This window comes from Protomyctophum parallelum (assembly GCF_964188405.1).
Source record: "Protomyctophum parallelum genome assembly, chromosome: 21".
Classification (NCBI taxonomy): domain Eukaryota; kingdom Metazoa; phylum Chordata; class Actinopteri; order Myctophiformes; family Myctophidae; genus Protomyctophum; species Protomyctophum parallelum.
Window position 1 is genome coordinate 24,213,005 of NC_139713.1, and position 24,704 is coordinate 24,237,708.

General features: G+C 41.1%; 1 protein-coding gene across 1 annotated transcript in view; it reads right to left on the reverse strand.

Moving 5' to 3' along the window:
• Window positions 1-953: 953 nt before the first annotated feature.
• Window positions 954-24,704, reverse strand: part of LOC310879388 (growth hormone receptor-like) — a 28,731-nt gene continuing 4,980 nt past the window's right edge. Inside the window, exons 3-10 of the mRNA XM_083794013.1 lie at window positions 14,139-14,274; window positions 11,712-11,881; window positions 10,314-10,492; window positions 6,335-6,479; window positions 5,662-5,752; window positions 4,505-4,574; window positions 3,310-3,732; window positions 954-3,030 (exon numbers count right to left, since the gene is read on the reverse strand). Coding sequence (XP_083650139.1) covers window positions 2,518-3,030; window positions 3,310-3,732; window positions 4,505-4,574; window positions 5,662-5,752; window positions 6,335-6,479; window positions 10,314-10,492; window positions 11,712-11,881; window positions 14,139-14,274 — 1,727 coding nt within the window. The 3' untranslated portion in view covers window positions 954-2,517. The remainder of the gene's footprint in view (window positions 3,031-3,309; window positions 3,733-4,504; window positions 4,575-5,661; window positions 5,753-6,334; window positions 6,480-10,313; window positions 10,493-11,711; window positions 11,882-14,138; window positions 14,275-24,704) is intronic.

The window sequence follows — 24,704 nt, forward strand, 5'->3', positions numbered from 1 at the left end:
GCCGATCGTGATAAAAACAATCTGAGCACTTCTAGCTGATTCATTACACAGGGGATATTAAGTATGAAAGTGGTTTATTTGTAACAATTGTAATACAAGGACTGTACAATTTCAATATTCATCTCTCCGGTCTTAAGCTCATTATATACAATGCATGCACCATTAGCTTGAAGAAAAATAAAAGATTATTGGCTAGGTATCGGCCTATGAGCGGACACACACACACACACACACACACACACACACACACACACACACACACACACACACACACACACACACACACACACACACACACACACACACACACACACACACACACACACACACACACACACACACACACACACACACACACACACACACACACACACACACACACACACACACACACACACACACACACACACACACACACACACACACACCCCTGAGCATTCGAATACCAGTTGAGAACAATGATGTAAACAACAAAGTGCTAAATAGCACCCTGTAAGACAAGCCCCATAGTGTATAGGCTACATTAAGTTCCCTTCACACCCAAAACATGCTTTGAAATATATATATATATATATATCTTTAATTTTTTACCAAAAACCCAGCTACAACCACAACACTTAATATACCGGTATGCTTAATAACGTGAGCTTAGCTTTTGCGGTGGTGGAAAAGTACTTAATAAGTATCAATACTGCAATATAGAAATCCTCTGTTACAAGTAAAAGTCCTCAATTCAAAATGTACTTGAGTAAAAGTACAAGTATTGGCATCAAAATGTACTTAAAGTACCAAAAGTAAAAGTATTCATTATGCAGAATGTCCCATTTCAAGTTTTCAAATGTTTAAAAATATTTTGAAAATAGCAGATAGCAGCTATTTTCAAATGGCCAAAATGTATGTAGGGTTGAAGTTGTAAATGCATGTTTTGTAATAATATTCAATCAAAAAGTACAAGTACAATATTTGGAACTGAGGTTCTAGAACTTCTAGTGGAGTAGAAGTAAAAGTATTGGAAATTGGAAATACTCAAGTAAAGTACAAATACCAAATGGTACTTAAGTACAATACTTAAGTAAATGTTCTTAGTTGTTTTCCACCACTGCTCTTTTGGCACCAGGATGGAGCCTCATATGTCGTCTCTCCCTTCTTGTCCGTCTTCTGTAAGCTATCCGTCCGGTTAGGAGCAGAGGTGTAAGTAAGCTATCCGTCTGTTTAGCAGCGGAGGTGTAAGCTATCCGTCCATATAGCAGCGGAGGTGTAAGTAAGCTATCCGTCCTGTTAGCAGCGGTGGTGTAAGTAAGCTATCCCTCTGGTCAGCAGCGGAGGTGTAAGTAAGCTATCCGTCCGGTTAGCAGCGGAGGTGTAAGTAAGCTATCCGTCTGGTTAGCAGCGGTGGTGTAAGCTATCCGTCTGGTTAGCAGCGGAGGTGTAAGTAAGCTATCCGTCTGGTTAGCAGCGGAGGTGTAAGAAAGCTATCCGTCCTGTTAGCAGCGGAGGTGTAAGTAAGCTATCCGTCCTGTTAGCAGCGGAGGTGTAAGAAAGCTATCCGTCCGGTTAGCAGCGGAGGTGTAAGTAAGCTATCCGTCCGGTTAGCAGCGGAGGTGTAAGTACGCTATCTGTCCTGTTAGCAGCAGTGGTATAAGTAAGCTATCCGTCCTGTTAGCAGCGGTGGTGTAAGTAAGCTATCCGTCTGGTTAGTAGTGGCGGTGAAGGCCAGATGAGGTAGAGGTGGCGCTAGGTCGCCCTGCAGAAGGACCCTCCTCTATTTTAACAGGGACGACATTCGACACTTCATGTCACCAAACCACCTACCATTCACTCTCGGTCTCACTTATGTTCCCTATTTCCAGTGGCTCTGAATTCCTTGACGGGGTTCCAAATGGACCCTTTGGGGAGGGGTCCTTGAAAAAAAAAAAAAAAAAGAAAAAACCCACCTGTGTGAAGTGAGGGGTGCTCTCATCACCACACGTCATCATACGTCATCATACATCATAGTGTGAAGTGAGGGGTGCCCACTGAGGCTTGTTTAACTGCTGTAAACAGACATTAACTCTTCCACCGTTAAATGGCATTAGCAATAGTTAGCACAGGCCACCATAGATTTGTTCTATTTTTTAGAACGAGTTGTAAGATGTGTCTTAAATCATAATTGTAATGTTATCAATTTAAGCCCCTTTAAAAAGAAATTAAAAACGTCTTTGGCCTGGAGGCACTTTGTGAAAAAGAAGTCAAATCAGTACTTGACCTAGAATTTGTTAAAAGTCCATAGACTTGGCTGCCACATGACGTCCTGTTTAGTGCCCTAAACAAGTCCATAGACTTGGCTGCTACTCTATGTTTCTCAAAAATGCTCTAAACAAACATTAAAAGTCTATAGTCTTGGCTGCCATATGACGTCATTCCGAATGCCAGACATCGGAGGGGTAGCGGCGCACCTCATAATGTTTGAAAACCACTGCCCTATTCTACTCGTCCCTCCCCCGAATAATCCTGACTATCCACATTGCGTCACCGAGCCTACGGCGTTACGTTTCCCAGAAGGTCAGGCGTCAGGTAACCCTCTGGCGTGGGCATGGCTTTTGGCGCAATCTCCCGCTGAGGGGGGCCAGGGGTCAGGTTGGGTGTCAGCAGGAGACTGTTGTGCGTGTTCACACCCTCCACCACAGTGTAGACGGGGGCAGGGGGGGGAAGCGGGGGGCGCGCGGAGGCCTGACTCGAGTCCAGATAAGGAGGCTGGTAGTCCCCGAAGGCTTGAGACGCCGCCGCCACCAAGCTCGCGTCTTCTCCTCTCTGAAAGGGTTCGCCGCCGGGGTCAACCGACGCGGACAGTCTGGCGTTCATCTTGCCCACGTCCAGCTCTGAGGTGTAACCCGACGCATTCATACTGTTGACCCGCTGAACAAACCCTTTCTTTACGCGTTCTTTCTCCGTCTCCATCTTGATCTTCCCTCTGTCGGCGGCGGCAGCGTCCGCCATGCTCTCTTCCTCGCGTGCGAGCAGCAGCTCGCCGGACGCTCTCACCTCGCTCACCTGCAGTGTCGACATTTTGACAGCGCATTTTGATTACGTTTTAGTTAGTCTTTTGAGTAAAATTCCATTTAGTTTTAGCTTGTTGTGAGCTTGAAGATCGGCTATTTCGACTATAGAGAATGACACCTGCACACAACCAAACGATTTGCTGACGAAATTGTCAGTTTATTTAGTCATAGTTTTAGCTTAGCTTAGCTTTTGTTTTCGTCAGTGAAAAATAGGCAGTCGACTCGACTTTTTCGCCCCTAGTTTTTAGTCGACGAAATTGACACTGCTCACCTGGGTGTAAAGTTCCTCTCTTCCGCCAAGAATTGCCACCAGAGGCCACTCCCACGCAGAGGCAGGGTTCTGTGCCAGGGAGGGGCTGGACGGGTCTGCGGTGAGCGCCGAGGTTTCCTGGCTGGACATGCGACGTGAGAGAAGTGAGTGAAAGGGCAAGGTTTCCGCATCGCAGCAGGGCATGTCCGGGTCGCAGCAGCTGGCGTGGCCCGAGTCGTCGTCCCTGAAACCAATGGACAGGGGCGAGCCGTCAGAGGACGGCGAGCAGTCCACGAGACAGTCGGTATCCACATCCGACGTGAGATGGTCGTTGGGCTCCTCGATGTCCAACTCGATGAACTCCACCCAGTGGTCGTTGTACAGCTCCGGTCTCAAGTCAGGGTGGTCGCCCAAGATCGAGGTCAACTCTAACAACTTGCCTTTCTGTAAGATAAAAAGAAAAAATATTAGTGATGCACGATATAATTGGTAGCGTATCGAAATCAGTGTTCTGAGTCGTTTGATTCCCCCCGGACATATTTACGATGCGCATATACATCAGCCAATGAGAAAACCAGCTGGACTACAGGACTAGAGGACTACTGGACTAGCTTGCACATCGATTATAGACTCGGCTTGCTATTGCATAGCAGCTGGTAAAAAAATATTTGCCTGATGACCGTCTTGAATTGATCCAAGGCTACAAGTCTGTATCAGAAATTACGTTAGAACTTTAGTTAAACTTTCATATTGACGCATTACTTTACCTGGGTTAGCTTCCATCTTGTACTTAAATGTTGACATTATAATCCCTTGGTGTTTCATTAGCGCGGGGTGCCGAAAATGGGAAACACCTCGTTGAGAGAAAAAACACCACGCTTGAAATGCTACGATAAAGATGCAAGGATTTGGCCGTGATGTGACTGTTATGCAACACGGAAGTAGCACAGCAGCAGAAAGAACGCCATTATGAAGGAATCGTCAGTGATGTGATTCCTTGGGCATGTGACGGACTTAACTTGTCTCCGCTGTTGAGAAGCACCTGCAGCTGCAGTCTTGCAGTGCGCTCTGATTAAAGTGTTACCTGTCCGCATTTAGTTCAAATACCGCCCGTCCTCGTACCCGTGAACTTATAAGAGTATATTATTTCACCCATTTTCACCCGTCAAACTCGGGAAAATGCATAGAATGTATAGATAGATAGTCTGTAAAATACCTTGAGAAGTTCTGGGTCAATTCCTCTGATTTTAGGTCCAGGAATCGGAGGCAAAAAAATGATCATCAACCTGGGGAGACAAAGTTATAGCTCATTATGTCTTTAATCACTTTATTACAAAAGCAAATAAACCTATAATATTAATGGAATATGTGTGAGACAACAAAGCTAAGGAGAACTCGCCAGTTTACCAACTCACCGCAATGTGGGAATTTTAGTTTTACATTTAAATTGCATTGAATTGAGAGAGAGATGCTTAGAGTTAACACTAGAGAAAGTAGGAATGCTAAAAGTTTAAACACCAAAGTACTGAAACAATGCAATTCATTAGTAAACAATATCCTGAAATGTTAGGCCTACTTATCATTGGTATTCACATACTCACCTTTTTATCATCATCCAGCTGACCATTTAATTGCACAAAATAATTTGATCACTTTGGAAATGAACTGTAACATCTGTGAGTTTGACATACTACACTGATGAAGACAGCATGTTAACATAACGATGAAGACATTGATGAAGACTTGGTAAACTGGCGAGTTCTCCAGCATCCTTGTGGAGCATCTCTTCTTTGAACATAGGACTGATCTTTTGCCAAGGCTATGACTGAGATGCTATGGTTACGCCAACCATTGGATAATTACATTTTTAATTAAAGAACAATACACTACAGCGCACAAAGAGAAGATCAATAAGCAATTCATAATGTGGTGAATTAACAGTGTGATTTTCTGCAGTTCTGCTATGCTTACCCATTAAGACCTCAGGACACGATTCTACAAAATGTCAGTTTTCTGAAAAACCTATGTTTCTATATCAGTAGTACTCAACCTGTCAAGGACCCCAAATATTATATCGGTATTTGGCTGCCGACCTCCATCTGAAAATATGTTGTTCCAGGGAGTAGGGACCCCCCATAAGCAAAGATTTGAGTTAAAACGTTTTCTGTAAAACAATATATATACAAAGATTTTCACACGACTTTTCAAAAATAGCAGATCTGCACTAGTTTAAAAATAATGGTTAAAAGCTAAGGCGACACGGATGCGTTCCAGGTCTTAATATATATTGTTAGAATCTCATTCTATCCTTATCAGTACTTACACATACTGTAGGTACATTGCGTGGCAACAATAGAAGTTCAAGTGTCTTACTTTTGTTGCTGGGAGACAACGATCAGCATTAGGATGCCTACTAAACACAACCCAGCAAAGACCAGCAAGATCGCCACAGGAAACCTAGAAACTGGGGTTAATAAAACACAACCACACATGCAAAAAAAGGTGCACAGACACACACAGACACACACACAATATTGACAATGGCTTTCACGTTTCCTAGCAACATGTAACATTTTGAAACGAGGCATCTACTACAAAACATTAGAATGGACAATCAGAGAATTCTGACAAACAGTAAAATCCTCAGTGGCGAATTTAAACTCTGACAGTGTACACGCTAGAGCAGTAGAGCTGCTGTAAGTGAAATGTTTTAACTAAATAAACTATTGTTAAGTTAAAGCTCTGTTTTGAAAGTATAATCACTGCTAGACTGTGTTTGTTCAGTAATAGTCACACCTCTTTAGCAAACAGAATATACATTTTCAGGTCAGGATACCACTTTTATCCATTCAGGAAAGAGCACAACACAAAGATAATTTATCAGCTTCAATGTTATAGTGGTCCACTCCTGTTACTGAATAAACAACACTCAATAGTAACTGATTGCTATAGCAACACGATTTATGACAAATTTTAACAAATAATAAAGAAAATACCTTTAAATGAATACTGAGTATTTTGCTGTAATATGCTGTGTGTAGTTCACCTGAAGAAGGCACAGAGATGAATATGGACTCGCTGAAATTTCCAAAGTATCTGTATCCCAGCATCTTGCATCTCACTCTGACCTCGTGGCTTATGTTGGTCTCAAGGCCATAAATCGAACGTTGTGTCGTTTTCTCAAGGTCAGCCTGGGGAGTAGAACATAGAGTTCTCATATATCGCTCTGAGATGACCGCTCGGATGACCAACAACAACAAAGACAAACATTGCATACCAAAATAGGGTAAACAATGCATCCCCTCGCCAGTTGATAAGAAGCGGTCTGCTCACTCCTCACGCAATGGAAGGAAGCATGAGCTCAGTTCGGGGCTCTCCCCAGGTTGGCAAAGGGACAGTAGCGACCCAGGATTATAAGCCTAGGCAATTGGCACTAGGTGAAAAATGTCGTGGGATAAAAATTTAGAAATATCAACACATTCCTCCTTCCCGTGTTTTTCGTGACAAATTATTTTGTTCAAGAATTCTCTGCAAAGGGCAGCTAAACATTTTCCATGTATTTCAAGCTTGATTTGTAAATATTATGATCTGTATGTACAATAATGTGAAGTAAATCGAGTGAATAAAATACACAAGGTTACAATAAAAAGTTGAAAGAAAACAACTCAAACAAACAAGGATTACTGTTGAAACCGACGTGTTAATAAGAATGCTTGCATCTAATTTACCTTTATTTAAGCAATTTAATAAGCATAGTTCTCATTTACATGGTCTAGTAGTGTATAATAATGACCTGGGTTTTCTGCAAACCTACAGCTACGAAAGTTATCTTTACTTTGTACTGAAAAAGAAAAGCAAACAACCTTTATCTTTACCTGGGGCCTGTTTCACGAAACTTGGATTAACTATTCCAGGATTTAGGCCAAAGCTAGGCTTTTTAAATCCTGATCTTTACAGCCTGGTTTATTCCGTTCCACTAAAGCCAAGCGAGGCTCAGAATTGGCGGATTTGGCGAGCCGGGATCAGCAAGCCTGGCTTAATAGACAGTCTGGCTTTTTGTCTCTAGACCCATTATGTGGATCACAGATTTACTGATCCTTCTTCTTCATGGGGTATTAAGGCAGTTTGCATCCTTAATAGTTGCATTACAGCCCCCTTCTGTATATCTCATTATCTTTACTAATCTATTCAAGACTTACTGATACTGATACTGATACAGATACTGATACTGATAAGGACTTAAGCTTCTAAAATAAATACTGCTGCTGTAATTAAAGAGAGAACATACTCTCAATAGTGGATAGACTGAATGATTAACTACCCCAAAAATATAGTTTACATTTTACCACTACTATTAACTTAAAACAGAATTCTTAATATTGTAAGCATAATGATATTGTCGCATTGTGATATTTGGCCATAACTCCCTCCTCTGAGGGAGCTGCCTTTGGGGAAGGGGGTTGTTGTCCAGAGGGTCATGGGTTCATGTAGCATGCCAAAGTTTGTGCTATTGCCATTGAGAATGCATTGGGCGTTTAAGTTAAATAACTCAGAAACTACAAAACATTTCAAAGTAAAAAGTTCCAGCATGTGTCTCCACAGAGTCCACAGTAAGCTGAAGTGTGAATGGAGTTTCTAGGTGAAAGTGATTTTTTGAAGTGCCACTATCTGCCTATAAAATAAATGTCTCAAATTTGAAAGCACTATATTTCTAAAACTATGAAACATTTCAAAGATTCCTTTTCAGGCACACATGTCCACCGTAGGATGAACCTAAATAGGTTTGAATGGGGTTTCTAGGTGTAAGTATGTAGGACTAGTAGTGGGTGAAACGTTACAATAAAATATGTTGTAAAACAATGAGTAATGGTAATATTTAGTGGTTTTCACTTTTACAAAAATAAATAAAAAATAATATAATATAATAATTCTTCTTAACCGTGCACTTGCACGACAGCAAACCTATTCATGGGGAACATTCACCAAAAGCAGCTGATCTACAAGCTCACAAGCTGTCATGATGTTGTGCAGCCTATATATTTTGGTTATTTTATTTGATATAGTGCTTAAATTAGTCCTTTAATGCAGACCGATACAAATAAGGCAACATAAACCCATAATAATTTAATATATCTGGAAAACATCATTGGTTTGTGATGAGTTTGACTGCTTAATGAACAGTAAAGACATTAGGATTAGGTTAAACCTGGCTGTTAGCCTGGTCCGGAGCAGGCTAAATCTAAAGCATTAGTTTCCATGGTAACTAATGTAGCATCACTTTCATGAAACCGAATCAAGCCTCAACATATCCAGGTTAACTGGTTAAGTTAATCTGGCAAGATCAACCAGCTTTCATGAAACCGGTTAATCACTGATCCAGGATATATTAAACCAGGATATGTGTTAAAGCCCGGCTTAATCTCTAATCCAAGTTTCGTGGAACGGGCCCCTGGAAAAAGATAAACAAAATCAAATAAAAGTGAAGCTGTAGTAATGCAGATCTGGGGTTATGTGGGTGTTCTGTGAGGTTGACCTTACTTCATGTATTACATATTGAAGAATTAGGTGGAATAATCCTTGTTCAATAAATATGTTTTAATACATTATTGCGTTGCATGTGGAATTTTTTCAATGAATGATCTTAGAAAAAAAAGAAAGAAAAAAAAAAGGAAAAAGGAAACTATGTTGTTGATTTGTTTTTCTGCACTTGATCCAATGTGGCAATGTCTGATCTTACTTTGAATGTTTAACCAACAGATATGTTTCCTAGATGCAGACTCTGGGTGCCACAGTTTCTTTGGTAGAGGAGACACCAGAGTTTATCTGGGTGGAAAGGAACCAGTCCAAAACAACCTTTTTGACGTTTCACAGAATGTGCGCATATTAACAAATGATACGCATGTCAGGCTGACTCACACACGCTCTGCGTTCTGAGCCACCCCCCTCCCCCACATGAAAAAGGTGCCAGAGCACATGGGCAGTTAAAGCCCTTTTTTATTGCAGCTGTAGAACAACGCTTTAATTGTAATAACTTAATCAGAGTTAGAGACTCTGATGAAAATAGAGAAAATTGTGATCTACAAGTTGTACAAGCTCATAACATGTTGCATACAAGTATCTACGATACAAGCTATTTAGCTCATTTTCGCTGTTTTAATAATCTGAATTCCTTAAAAAAAAAAAGAATAGTTAAACAATATCACAATGTTAGATAATTTCTTTCCCCATTCAATTCCATTCTCTCCACTACATCTCAGAGGCAACTAGAAAAAGTGCCCTTCTGGGCACAGGTCTCCACCAGGAGGATAGGAGTGTATGTGATGTTTGGCCAAATGTAATATAAACATGTTTACGTGTGTGTGTGTGTGTGTGTGTGTGTGTGTGTATGTGTGTGTGAGACGTGGCTTGGCCTGTTGTAGCGCCACCATGAGGCTGATTTGAAAACTGTCAAGTGGCATTTCTTCCTCAGCCTAGTGGGAATATGAATGCACAGTTTCACCGCAATCGGACACTGCATTGAGGAGTTGTGGCGATTTGTACAAAACGGATACAAAGCGGGCTACTCTTGAAAAGTTTAGAAGCCAATTGTAGCCAATGAGGGTGGATTATGAGAAATCAAACAAACCCGTCTTGATCACATGACTATGGAGAGCATGTGTACCGATTTGCGTGAAATTTGGCTAAAATCTAAAGGAGTAATATTAGAAAATGTGTTTTACATATGTTGGCCTCCTGGTGGCGCTATAAAGAGCAGATGTTTTTCCTTGGCCTCTAGGGTGTTGGCATACAAAGTTATCCACAAATCCGTGCAGTTAGAGCCAAATACACTTTTCAAAGCGGCCTCCTGGTGGTGCTATAACAGGCCGTTTTGAAAATTTCGGGGCAGAAGTTCGTTGGCATCCAGGGAGTGTGTGCAAAATTTGGCATCGACTGGGTTATAAAAAAAAGAAAAAAGTACTTTTTCCACCACTGATGGTGAGACACCCACACACACACACACACACACACCAAATTAATTGACCCACCACTGTCCAGAGGGTGGCGTTGACCCCGCGGTACTGGACCTCGTACTGCAGGGTCATCCAGCCCATCTGCACGTCGGCAGACTCCGGGGGCTTCCAGTTCACCAGGATGTCAAAGTGAGAGCCGGTCAGACCCACGTTCAGCAGGGTCCAGTTCAACCCCGACGGAGGATCCGGCCTCACTAGAAGGAACAATAGATACAAATACTGTTGTATAATGCAATCATTTCATTTCAACCTTCAGTTCAGTGGTTTTCAATAGCCTTTTCATATCAAGGCCCATTATTTATTCAGCATTTGAGCCACAGACCACCATTTCATGAGATTTAGCCTCGCAGACCCAAAACGAAATTATATTTTGGTATCGGATTAGATTTTAGTCACAGTTCCATGCTGTATTGATGTTGGTACCATAGGAGAGATAACAGGCAAACATTGATCGAAATAACAATTCTTCTACATTCTCTAATTGTGTAGACTTCTTGGAAATTAAGTAATGCCCGATGTTTAACAATAATTTAACTCTTGGGACCACTAGTTGAAAAGCACTGCTTTAGTTAGTTCTCGGAAAACACACAGAGGGCTGGGACCCTAATGACGATGGCTTTAGCTTTAGTTCATTTACAGGAGAACGGTGGTGGTGCAGTCAGTAGTGCTGTAGCCTCACAGCTAGAAGGTCCTGGGTTCGATTCCCGCCGGGGTGCAATTTCTCTAACACTATGACTCAGACATATTGGTTGGATCAGCAGTGCGACATAGCTGTGAGGGCCTGAACCTCAATTTCCTCATTTGAAAAAAAAAATGACATTTTGTACCTTTTTCTTTATTTGAAAATGTTTGACATCGTTTGCCCAAAATAGAGATGCCAGGGAATAACAACAGACAAAGAAGTACCAGTAATTGTAATATTTTATGAATTCCAGTTGTTGTATTGTAAACTGATTATTGTCATACATTTACAGTGTTTCTTGGTTCGGCATATAAACAACTTTACAGTAACAAAACAAGAAGTTAATGTGGTCGCTGATTCACAATAGCGGAAGAAATTTGGTCGCTGGGTATGATTTACATGGTTTAATAGTTAATAGCCAATAGCGGTTAAAGATAATAATTTATCTTAAATTATTAAAACGTAAAATTACACTTTTGTTAACAACTTGAACCAACAGCATCCCTATTCTGGGAGGAACGTTTGTCAAAGACTTGGCAAATTGATTTGTGTAGAGTGAAATAAGAGGGTAAAAAATACCAGGCATAGAGGGTTTAAGTGGTACTGAATTTGCAGCTCAACAAAAGCCAATTACTAGTGTATGACGGAGGACAATGTCACGATTAATTAAAATCCCTGCGATAGGATTATCGTGAGTCTTTTTTGTCCCATGCCTAGTCACGCCTGCTCACCAATGTCTTGAATCAGGAAGTAATCCTCGTCGTACAGGACGGTCTCGTCTTGTGAACGTAGCCGGACGCTATATTTTGTCCAAACGGTCGTGTGGTTCTCGTTGAAGAAGCACTCATGGGGCCGGTCAGCAGTGTAGTGAGGACATTCACACCATTCATTGTCCGTTATTCTGAAAGGGCAGGAAAGACAAACACGGTCTGAAACAGTGGTCCTCAAACATTTTCATCTCAAGGGGGTCCTAAAATCTGTATGTAGTTGGCTGCAGACCCCATCTGAAAGGATTTCAGGTTGTTTTGAACATTTTTGTTTTTAAGATTTTCACAATTCTTCAGGGTTAGTATTTGGTGTTCTGAAATATTTTGTACCAGGGAACTCCATCGGAGAATATTTGTGTTGTTTGAATTTTGACATAAAAAATAATAATTATTATTAATTATACAATACAAAATTCTAAACTAGACATTAGAACTAGAAATTAAATAGGGTTTCAGTGTTTTTCATTTTGCTGGGGACCACATGGAACCCGCTCAAGGACCCCTGTGGGTCCCAGGCTGTCAGACCCTACTTTGAGAACCACTGTATGTGGGAGAGAGGAAGCAGGCGACAGAGGATAGCACTTCAGTCACTGAGGATGCACTCAATGGAATCCCACGCTGGCAAAATTGCGGAAATAGCCGTTATACAACGCATCACAATGTTTATAGTATAAAGTTATTAAATATGTCAGTCATTTCTTTGTATATTTAGGTTATTTGTCATATCTGCCCTGTGTAATTTCAAAGCCTAAAAGCCAAGCAGAAATGACATTTCTTTATTCATACGTTCCAGCATTCAACAACAAAAACAATAAACTCATTAATCACAATTATTTTGATGTGACAATAATCGTCATGTAAAATATCCTAATTCTGACATCCCTGTAGATCGGCTAATTTTGGTAAAGGGATTGGGTGTAGAAGAGGGTGAAAAGGCAGGGGTCTAGTATAGATTCCTGGGGGGAATTCTGGTCAACGAAGTATGTACGTTAACTCCTTCAGTGCCACCTAGTGGTCACCAGTTTAGGCTCTGAGTGCCAGATCTCCCATTATTAAAAAAAAGAGGGCGTTTAAAAAAAAATGTAAATGTTTTTATACGTCTATACGGGCATGGCAACCAGTGCATAGCTGATTTAGATACGGGATGACGTCCCTGGCACTTAAACAGTGATAACTGCAAAGAATGTATCATTACCAATTTCATAAGCAGAAACACTGCTAACTAAATGAGTGGCTTTTTGTTCAAATTCCTCCCAGGCATATTTACCCATTAGACTAGCGTCCGTAGATTTCATGTTGTGTATTGTAGCTGTGACCACTGTTAGATTTAAGTCTTAATCTCAACAATGCACACACTTGTAGTGCAAAAGCAGTTTACGCTGGAATACTGGCATTCATGCGTACAACATTTACTTGTTAGCAACAGAATTATTATATATTTTCATTTTGTTTCTCAATGTTTGTACAAAATTGCTGACCTTGTAGGTCAGCTATCTTCGCATGATACTGTCACACGACAATGGGGACGTAACAAATGAACAAATATGAGATGAAACACGAGGATTCTAGGTTTCTGCCCGACAGTGAAGATATGTTGGTAGTTCTTTAAAATACACACATTTGAAACAGGCCTATTTTTACGGCATGGTCAGGCCTCATGTATTTTTGTGTCTATGGACCGACAAAAGTAGACCCATCAAAGGCCACTCACTACAGTACATGAAACAGTGTGTGGGGTAGCTCTCTGTAGCAGAGAATAGCTACACCATTAAATGAAAGATTTATTCACAAACTGAACACCTTCAGAGTGATTTGTGGCTTGATTTATTTTGCATACTGCACCCGTAGACTAGCCTTGGTATCGTCCTACTGGTAGCTAAAGATAGGATAGGGAGGCCACGCCATTAGACGTTTGTCTTGTTTTCGTAGCTTTGTCTCTCTCCTGAATAGAGAAAGATTTATTCAACGAATGGACAAAATAAGGTTTTCAACACCAACAATCTTGGTTGAGGTATAAAGAACAATACACAATAGTGTGGGATTGTAAGGGGCTTTCCTACCCTCTCTGAAAACAAAAGTATTTAACCACTTAAACCCTAGTAAATGTCTTTCAAAACAATTACCAATCTAGAGTGCAAGTTTCTCATGTATCGTGAACTTGTAATTTTTCATTTAATTCTAAAATGACATGCCCAAAATAGGGATACCAGGGTGGGAGTGGTTAACACACATTTCTAATCTTAAATCTTTATACAGTATTTCAATGTAGGATCATGGAAGCCTATCTCGGAAACAAAATATGCAATTGTATATATCATAAATGTATATGATATCATATTGAAAATTCGTTCTCCAACTAAACTTTAAAGGCTACTTGGTTTATACCCTCACTTTTTATTTATGTAGAATAAGCGGAGATTGCCCGGCTCCGAGAGGTTCTGGAATGTTCCGACATTCCATCTGCAGCGGAAAGTCTCCATGTTCGCAGAGACACAGCCTGTGAGGTGGGGGCGCTTCTGTGGGACAGCTGTAATGAGATATGATATGGAGAGAGAGAGAGAGCGAGAGAGAGAGACAGAGAGAGAGAGAGAAAGAGAGATTATTGTCCTTTGTCAACTATAGGGTTCATGCTCACTCTGCTCAATTTAATCCAATCTCGCACTTGTAAATCGCTCTGAAATAAGTGCCTAAATTGACATTGTAAAGAGAGAGAGAGAGAGAGAGAGACAGACATAGATTTTGTTCTATAATAACACACTCTCTAATTAAACTAAATAATATCCTTATTTTCCTCAACGGTTGTACTGCAGGTCCACAATACACAATGTGCTGTTCACATGTTATCACATGTACAGCACAGATACATTTATCTGGCAAGGGAGCATGTATGACGTGTCGTGTGCACTTCAGGGTGGGAGCACTGCATATAACATTACTCAAGAGAGCAGAGTAGCATTGCCCGAGGGGTAGGCACTGACAGCTGCATTTTCCTGGAAGTCCCTTTAACGCCCCTTCACATGCATGCTCGGTCAGCTCACTACAGCGGCTTTCGTGGAAACAGTTTGTTCTCAATCTGTCCTCACAGGAACCCTTCTCGACATACACAGAAACCAGCCTTACTTGCTTGCACAGCACACACACACACTCACCACCACCACGTACGGTATGTGCAACAGATATCACAACTACAGTTTGAAGTCCAATTTATACATTGCTGTGCAACGGCACCGCTTGCCAAGAAATTATTGATTTTCAACTGCAAGAAAACACTCACACCTGAAAATCTGTAAAAGAAAGTCTGTCGGCGAGCAAGCAATGCACGCTGAGGTATATATTTGGCTTGTGTGAGAAAGCCGTAGGTTTAAAACGTTGCAACTGCGGCATTTCTTTTTCTTGAGCCAACGCGCTAAGCCCAAATGTGAAAAGAGGAGGCTGAATCTCTTTTTTTGAGTCTAGCAATGTTTAAGCCAGAAACACCACAAAACTAAAAACGTAATTTGCACGATCATTTTCACAGGAGCACACAACACTAGGCATGTAACGATATATCATATATCGATATTAATCCCGACGATATGAATCGATTCATTGAAATAAAAAAATCGATAAAAAAAAAAAAACACAACACCCAATCAAACAAAACAGGGGGGAGGGTTAGGTACCAAATACCTATGCATCTCCCGCAGCCAAGGTCTACTGGGAGTAGAAGGAAGGTGTCAAGTCAGCCACATCGACAGAAGTTCAGAACAGTGTATTCACCTTGGCTCAGTGCCAGCCGTGAAAAGTACCGTTACTCAAGTATAGTACTTTACTCGAGTATTTACATTTTTCAAAACTTGATACTACTACTACTACTACTACTACTACACTACATTTCAGAGGCAAATTATTCACTCCACTACAATTATTTTATTATAGGTAACTTTGTAGATTTAGATTCATAATATTATTACAACACATACATTAATTAACTAATTGAGCCCTATTTTATAGTTTGGCTACAGTATATATGGCAATATATATACAGTATATACATAGAAATTCTGAAAATGTTTTGCACTTTACTACGTACTGTAAGAGCATATTGTCATGCCAATAATGTTGTACTTTGTCTTTGACTCAAGTCACATTTTGAACACAGAGACCTTTTATTTGTAACAAGAGTATTTGTTTACATTGTGGCGTTGCTACTTTTACTTAGCTGCAGAGTACCGAGAAGTGAGAGGACAAGATGACTCCTCTCCACCACAGCTGTGAGGCTGTGCTCGGACATGATAAAAGACCTCTGGCCTGGTTAGCGGCTCGCCTTGTTGGGGGCTTCGAAAGGTTAAAAATAACCTGTTTACCAGATCCCCCCGCGTCTCCTTCTGAGGAGCCACACTAAATGGAGGATTAAGAGAAAAATCAATCTGACACTTAGCTATGCCCGAGGGTTTTATGTGCACAGTTTACAGCTACAAATGTCAGAAGTCAGCACATTTTTTGTAAAGTGAATACTTTCCTGTCGGGCAGAAACCTTGTATCCCCAAATTCAAACTACATGCTCAAGCTTGTAGATCTGCGAGTATCTGATTTTTGTCTTCTTTTTTTCTTGAAAAGCGTCTGGATTACATTTGCTACTTCTCTACTAACGACCTTAGTAGACACTTTTTCATGATTGGCTGCCTCTAAGCCAATGGGAGACTTACCCATAAAGCCCATAGTCTGAATAGCATAAAACCCATACTATACATGCTAATGTTATGAGCCAACTGCAGCTACAGGAAAACACAGTGAGTGAACCAACAAAAGAGCGTAGAAAGCAAAACGGGAGGTTGTGGCAGAGAAAGAAAGAAAAAATAAAATAAATTGAGAAAAGATGGACAACAGAGCAGCAGCGCAGCAGCGCTTTCTGCACCTGGCAGTTATGACTCAAGTTATTCTTGTTTCAAGTCAAAGTGGTTAAAGCTTGTATGTTTTATAAATATTGAACCAGTGAGAAGCATTAACAACAGCTTGTGGCTAACTACAGTGATAACTACTACATTGGACACATATGATTGGAACACAGGTTTTTCTTTTTTCATATCCTGAAAAGTGACTACTTGGACATAGAAGGTTTCCACCCGACAGCGACGATGTGTGTGTGTGTGTGTGTGTGTGCGTGTGCATGCGTGTGTGTGTGCATGCATGCATGCACGCACGCACACATGCACGTGTGTGTTTGTGTGAGAAAGACAGAGGTAGATGACTCACACATTAAGGCACATTTTTACTTATTATGAAACAATGGGTCTGGAACATGACGTAACCCATTTAGCGCTATCATTTATTGAAAAACTACGACCTAATTCACACCAGCATTTTTTCCAGTCGAGCTCTTATTTTGAAAAGCCACATTTTCAGTGGACCGGAAGTGGATTATCCCAGCAAGCTCGATGGAGCCTGGGGAGGCCTTGTTTACATGATCGATCTATGCCGGAGCTCCACATCGCCGGCTCTGTGCCGTCAAAGAAACACTGTTTTGACCAAAATGCCATCTGGGACAAGGAATAGGAGATACAGGAGATTGAAAGAAACGGATAGAATGGATTATTATGGCGACGTTGATCTAAGATGAACGATCCAGTGCTGTGCTAACAACATTGCTAGCTAACCAGCTAACGTAAGTAGCATTATGGCTCGATCCATCGAATGCACTATAAAAGCGAAATTGCCATTAATATTCGGCAATGGCGTTAAGCGTCAGCATCAAAATTAGGCTTCAATTGACAATGATCGGCAATGGCGCTATAGGAGTTTTAAAATGGATTCAGAATCATGAAAAACCCCTAGTTTGACATGTCACATGCTACTTAAAGATGGGAGTGCCACGATTTTTTTCCACCCTAAAACATGATCAGGTATTAAATTATATAAGGAGCAAGAACTTTTTTCCAAAAAGTGTACAGTATTTGTTAAATACCCGCGGGAGGCGGTCTTTTTTCCGACACCCTTTTAGCCGACAGGACAATGGTCCGACAGTTTCGGACTATTGTCTGAAATACCGTCTTTTTACCCCAACAGTTCGACACGACATTAGACAGACAGAAGTTCCCGCAATAGTCCGACAAACCGTAGGTTAGACAGGTTACCCTAAGGTTAGACACCCCCGGAGGTTAGACGGGACAATAGTCCGATACGGGAGGGGAGGTGCGTGCGTGCGTGCGGGGGTAAATGTGTCAAGTCACGTGACCACTGGCTGTGCTACGAATATTAATTATTATTATTATAGCTAACTTAATAGTTCCTGCTGTAAATCCCGTTTTGATTATTTCCCTAGTGAGAATAAATTTGATGCCTTCCATATACTTTCTGGAAATGCATAATGGGCGCTGATTTACGTCGTTGTCTGTATGCATGCATCTAATATGAATTAATATATTATTAAATATATATAGGCTCTGGGTGGGTGAAATCCCCCCGCAGGTAAGGTATACCTAATTCGAGATATTTAATGTGATATCATATCGTTATCTTTCTTCATATATATTTTTTCTGCTCTCGTTGCAAAAGACTGCCTCCCAGTGGAACGTTTCTTTAAGGTAAGTCACGGCTCTTCTTAGTCTAGCGGACTGTGCAAATGCCTCTCGATTTATTGCTGCGTGTGGCACCTGGTTCGAATCCCGCTCACGGCAAATTATTTTATAATGTTCTTTTGTAGCCTGTCTGTCTGTCTGCGTGAATGTCTGTCTGTCTGCCTGGTGTCTGTCTGTCTGCCTGTCTCTCTGCCTGCCTGGTGTCTGTCTGTCTGCATGTCTGTCTGCATGTCTGTCTGCGTGTCTGTCTGCCTGGTGTCTGTCTGCCTGTCTGTCTGCCTATCAAATAATTAAATATGTATTAATTCAATAAGTCTATTTTTTAAAATATAATATACAATAATGATACAGTCTAAAATGTAGCTATTGTGTCCATACACAATATAGGCTACGAAAAAACATTATAAAATAATAATATAATATATTAATTATTAGATGCATGCATACAGACAACGACGTAGATCAGCGCCCATTATGCATTTCCAGAAAGTATATGGAAGGCATCAAATTAATTCTCACTAGGGAAATAATCAAAACGGGATTTACAGCAGGAACTATTAAGTTAGCTATAATAATAATAATTCATATTCGTAGCACAGCCAGTGGTCACGTGACTTGACACATTTACCCCCGCACGCACGCACACACCTCCCCTACCGTATCGGACTATTGTCCCGTCTAACCTCCTAGGGTGTCTAACCTTAGGGTAACCTGTCTAATCTACGGTTTGTCAGACTATTGCGGGAACTTCTGTCTGTCTAATGTCGTGTCGAACTGTTGGAGTAAAAAGACGGTATTTCAGACAATAGTCCGAAACTGTCGGACCATTGTCCTGTCGGCTAAAAGAGTGTCGGAAAAAAGACATGCACCCAAATCATGCTTTTATGTGGACACGCCCACCAGTTCATTAAGTATGCCTGGTTTGCCTGGTAGGTGGTGATGGGTGGTGAACAAGGCACTGCTTCAAGCTAATTGCACCAACTTCAATCAATCAACATGCTTACATCAGCCATCGTGTTGTCTTTGTGTCCCTGAGCACTGGTAAAAAAAAAACCCCATTCAGTCTATTTCGGGAATAAAGAAAACAGCCTCCACAAACCATCCAAATACATTTCCTTTTAGATGCAATTTCCAAAAGAAAAACCAGGAGCCTTTTTTCTATCAGCACTCAATTCAATAACCTCGAATGGTTAACACAATAAAATAAATCCTATACAAACCACGGAGAATATGACTAATTATGTCTAACGGCTCGACGTAAAGGGGACTGGTCACTCGTGCTGTTATGAAAACATGTTTGTTCAATGTATGGGAGAAGGTCTTCCATTAACGCGCCCCATGTGAGAGCACAGCGTTCACACAGAGCGGTAACAGGAATTATTAATAGAGTTGAGTGCTTGGGTTGGTCTCCATCAATCAGTGTTATTATTATTTTTCCTCCCAGGGAAAAGCCTCTTCCTATGCTGTACATTTAGAGAAGCCATTTCCTCCCTTGGTAGAAGGCCAGAGACCCCTCACGTCTGTGGCTTCAGTACAGAATGTTTGCTTTCCTAATAACAGAGAACCACATGTACTAACTGCAAGTGATTAGATCAGTGGTTCTCCAGCAGTGGTCCAGGGACCACAAGTGGCCCTTGAGGGGGATTCAAGGTGGTCCCCAGCTAAATGATGGAGAGTTGGTAGCCAGATGGACCGCCTTATAGGTCTTTACTGAAACTGAACTGAACTGGTAACTGAAAATATTCTAGTTTTGGGTCTGAGAAGCTTTCTAGGTATCTTGAGAGCCGCCAAATCGACCTACTTTGTTCAAACATGATCGCCGTCAACCCGAGGGAATCCGCAAAATCCCCATATATGCGTTACAGAAATCTCTATATATGGGCATAAAAAGGGACACAGACATACAGACAGGTACACAGGTACTCTGACCACGGATACGACGAATATTGCATTTCATTGTTCCCATCCCTGCTTGCATCATTCACGAGTAGGGCATACTCGGGCATTCATTTATGACAAAATAATTTAAAAATATTAATTGAGACATGGAGAAACAAGGTTTGTGTCCGACATGGACATTATGGAACAGTGAAACCCTGACCAGTACTGGCCCTTGCTGGATGTGTATGTTATGTAGCCTAGTTATGGACCCCAGGAAGATTAGCTGTCGCCCCGGTGTGGGGATCCATTCAATAAACAATAAACAATGATGTCTTGGTCAGTAGAGACCTGTGAAGTATATGAGAGAGAAATACATTCTGAAGAAGCGTTAATCTATAATAGAAACGTTAATGTATAATACATCCTTGACTGGGGGCTTTTGCAAAGTTACAGTGTGCAGACTTCTATATCTATTCTTTAGAGAAATTAATTATGATTCATCCACTTCCGTGAATGAATCATTCAGAATGTTTTGCTGTTAAGCAGCGGACTCTTTCTCTTAAATTGCCTATAGCTTCTGGTTATCCTGGATAATTCAATTTTCACTGCTAGTAGTAAACCACAACTGGCTGGCTGAGGCACCAATCGATTTCTGTGAACAATCTGGTACAGATCGGTGGGCTCTCCCTCCACTTCGATGTGGTGTGAAGACGGGCTTATAATGACCACATAAAACAGTACAGGAGGATAGACAGTTACACAGATCTTTATTGATATACCCTGGGGAAAATGCAGGTGTCGTAGCAACAAAACAGTAAGCATGAAAAACAGGATAGGTAAAAGTATAGAGGAAACAAACTAATTAATCTGATAAAAAACAAAATTTGACTTGTTCTGACTGGGTTGAAAATAATGTTGGGTAGGCTATCTTCTATTAATAAAGCTTACGTATAATATACAATCTATGGTATCACTAATAAATATGAGCTTACAAACATATAGCAACTGAGTAAAAGGTAATGTGGGCTTCTTCACTTGGCCCTGTAACTCACTTATTATCTTATTGTGCAACAAGATGCGATTTAAGCACGGACTGTGCATGTGAACCGTGCATGCAAATTCATTGCCTATGAATGGGCCAACTTACTATCAGTGAATGACCGTGTATGTAAATAAACAGCGTGGCAGAGTGGCTGAAAAAAGGGAGGCCTCTGAATGATTAAACAGCTTCTTATTGTTCCCCAGTGTTCTGGTGGATGGCTCTGGCCATTCTCCAGGATTCCTGGGAAGCCACTTCAACGGAAACCCCTTGGCTTTCCATTTCCGCGGATTACTGGCAAGCGACTGTTCCCTACACTACTTCCCATAGCCCCCCCCGTTCCCCCACCTCCACACACACTTGTTATTATACTTAATTACAATGTCATATGAAAATGTATCTCTCTTCAACAAATGGGAGCCAGCGGCTGGCTTTTCCCCCCCATTGTGGTCCTTTCATAATGCTGTGTTTTAGCCGAAGCAATGTAATTAAGCATAATAACAATGATTCTTTTTCTCTTCAGTCTTCACAGTACCATTTCAAGAAGCACAACTCAAATGTGGAAATGTTGTTCAACGCGCACTTGTTCAACATCCATCCCTAATGCCATGTGGAGCTATTGATCTTTCGACAGAGGAACAGGGAGGCGCTGAGGCGGTGGAACGGGGTTGGTTGGGGGGTAGCTACAGGAAGTAGTGAACAGTCATTTGCGGATTACTGTGTAGTGTTTTGGTGTCATGCAATTAGCCCTTCGCTAAACCCCACCCCAAATGTGATTATCAATGCCAATCCAAATAGTTTAGCAACCGTTGCTAAGGATGGCAAGCTTTCGTCACCTCATAGCTGTCAATGTTATTTGCATGGCTGTGGTGCTGAAATCACACAGCTTAACGTCAGGAAAGTGACATGACTGACCCACCCAGGTGATGGCAATAATACTAATCACCATAGTCTTACTGTGCATTACACGAAAACTCCTGTCGGACGGTCGTAAGTTGATTCATGCATAGCCTACTGCTGGCCTGGTTGACTAGATTTAGAAGACATTTTGGTGAGAACAGCTTGCCATCGCAGAGTGGAGTGGGTGGGGCTTAGCGAAGGGCTAATTTGGAGCGACTAACGAGTAAACAATAATGTTTTTGCATCGTTTGCCAGTAGTCAGTTCCATCTGGTGGTGAACTTGTTTGTTTATTTTAACATTAACCCTAGCAATTCTGGGCATGTCACTATAAGTGAAAATAAAAGTTCCAACTATTTTGAATTCAGATCTAAAAGATTGTCTATTTTCAGATAAATTTAGATTTATTTTTCTTCCCCCTTTGGTCAAATAGCAAAATAGCAAATTTACTGTAATAATGTGACACTACATCCCCAAGAGCAATTCCACATTTGGAAAAGTTTATCATTTTCTGGAATTCACATTAATAAACATGCCAAGCCTCTGCTGTGCCTGGAATTGTCCTGCCTTACCATCACATAATAAAAGCTACATAAATGTAGGCCCACGCCAAAGCATATCTTTTTTTTAATATAATTTTTATCCCACGATTTGGAAAAAACTTTTTTCACCCAGTGTCAATTATCTAATTTAATCTTGGGCACTATACACTCCCTCCGCCAACCTGGGGAGAGCAAAGGACTGACCTCATGCTTCCTTCTACCGTATGCATGAGCGTCCAAGCCGCTTCTTTTCACCTGACAGGGGGAGTTTCCCTGGTCGGACGTAGTGCGTGGAAGGAACACACTATTCCAACCAGTTCCTTTCCCCTCCATCAGGCGCCCTAGCTGGTCAGAGGGAGGCAGTTTACAGACCAGTTTAGTTTTTTAGTGAGGGTACCTACCCTAGGGGACATGGGGAGAACATGCAAACTCCACACAGAAAGGCCCTTTTGCCAACCCCACCTATAGGTACACCAAAGCATGTCTATAAATCTGATATACTACATGTGTTAACTTCAAGTCCCAGGTTAGGAAAAGTAACACACATCCTCCGTTGGTGCCGAGCCAAAACTGTAGAAACAGTAAACAATAAAAAGAAAGCAGGAGCTCGCAACTCACTTTAAGATGCTCCAAACATTATTTAGCGCCTGCCTGTCGCTAAATAAAGTTTGGAGCATCTTAAAGTGAGTTGCGAGCCCCTGCTTTCTTTTTAACTTCCTCCATAATACAGAGTTGGCTGAATTGCGGCTGGACCAAATAATCAATTCAGTTCTTACAGTAGCCATGTTTTGGTTTTGTGCTATTTTAGTTGTCTGGTAGTACATTGAAATTGTATACATGTACCCATCTTCCACCAAATGCATGACACTCAAGGCCTATTCATAGTCTGGATTTTCGGTGGTGAGATGACCACCGCTCCGGTGGTGAGCTGACCACCGGAGCTGAAATAACATTGAGCGGTGGTGAGTAAAAACAGAGAGAAGGGCTGGAGCGGTGGCGGTGGTTTGCTCTTCACCGCGGCGCGTGACGTCATGTTGTAGTTCGGTGGTCACCCCACCACCGTAAAACCAGACTATGTATGAGCCTTCAGTTTACAGTACACACACATTTGTACTCAAATAAGCTTTTTTTGTTATATCCAAATATAGGTTCATGTATTATGCATTTCTTCAGTAAACAACAATCAATTAAGGATGTCAATTATCGATTAATTAATTAATCCGGTGAGTTGATAAGCGGTGTTCAAAAAAATAATTTCCCTCAATGTCTAACAAAACATATCTACATTTTGCTGATACAGAAAGAATACAAAAGGTATGCTATATTCCTTAATCAAATATATATTATTTGACCATTTGAGATACAGGGCCAGGCAATGGCATCTTTGTATGAGGCATTAAATTAAAAGTGCACCGTCTTGTCTGTCACATCACATGCAAAAGCAGAGACGTTTCTGTAGCTACCAATGTTGGGGTGGGGGGGGGGACTTTTTCTGACCCACCTGCATGCGCAGTCAGCATTACATTCACAGATTTTATTTATTTGTCTACTCTACAATATCGTCTATAAACATAAATTTATGAATCCACTTAACTTGACCAGATGTCGGTATTGAGCAATTGTTTCTATAGGGGTCTATACGTGACCATACCATTAACAACCTATAAGTCAAAAATGTAAAAAATATAAAAAAATCATTATGCTTAAGTACATTGGACGTGTCAAACTAGGGGTTTTTCATGATTCTGAATACATTCTAAGCATTAGTTTTGCACAAAAAGCACTCCTTGGGCTAAAAACTGCCATAGCCATCATCAGAAATGTGATGAGATCCACACATTTTGGGCACATTTGGGCAAGTGGCTATGGACGTTTTTAGCCAAAGGAGTGTTTTTTTGTGCAAAACTAATGCTTGGAATGGATTCAGAATCATGAAAACCCCCTAGATTGACATGTCACATGCTACATAAAGCATAATAAAATCTTGCCTTATATAGGTTGTAAATGGTATGGTCACATAATATCCCCCTATAAAAAGAA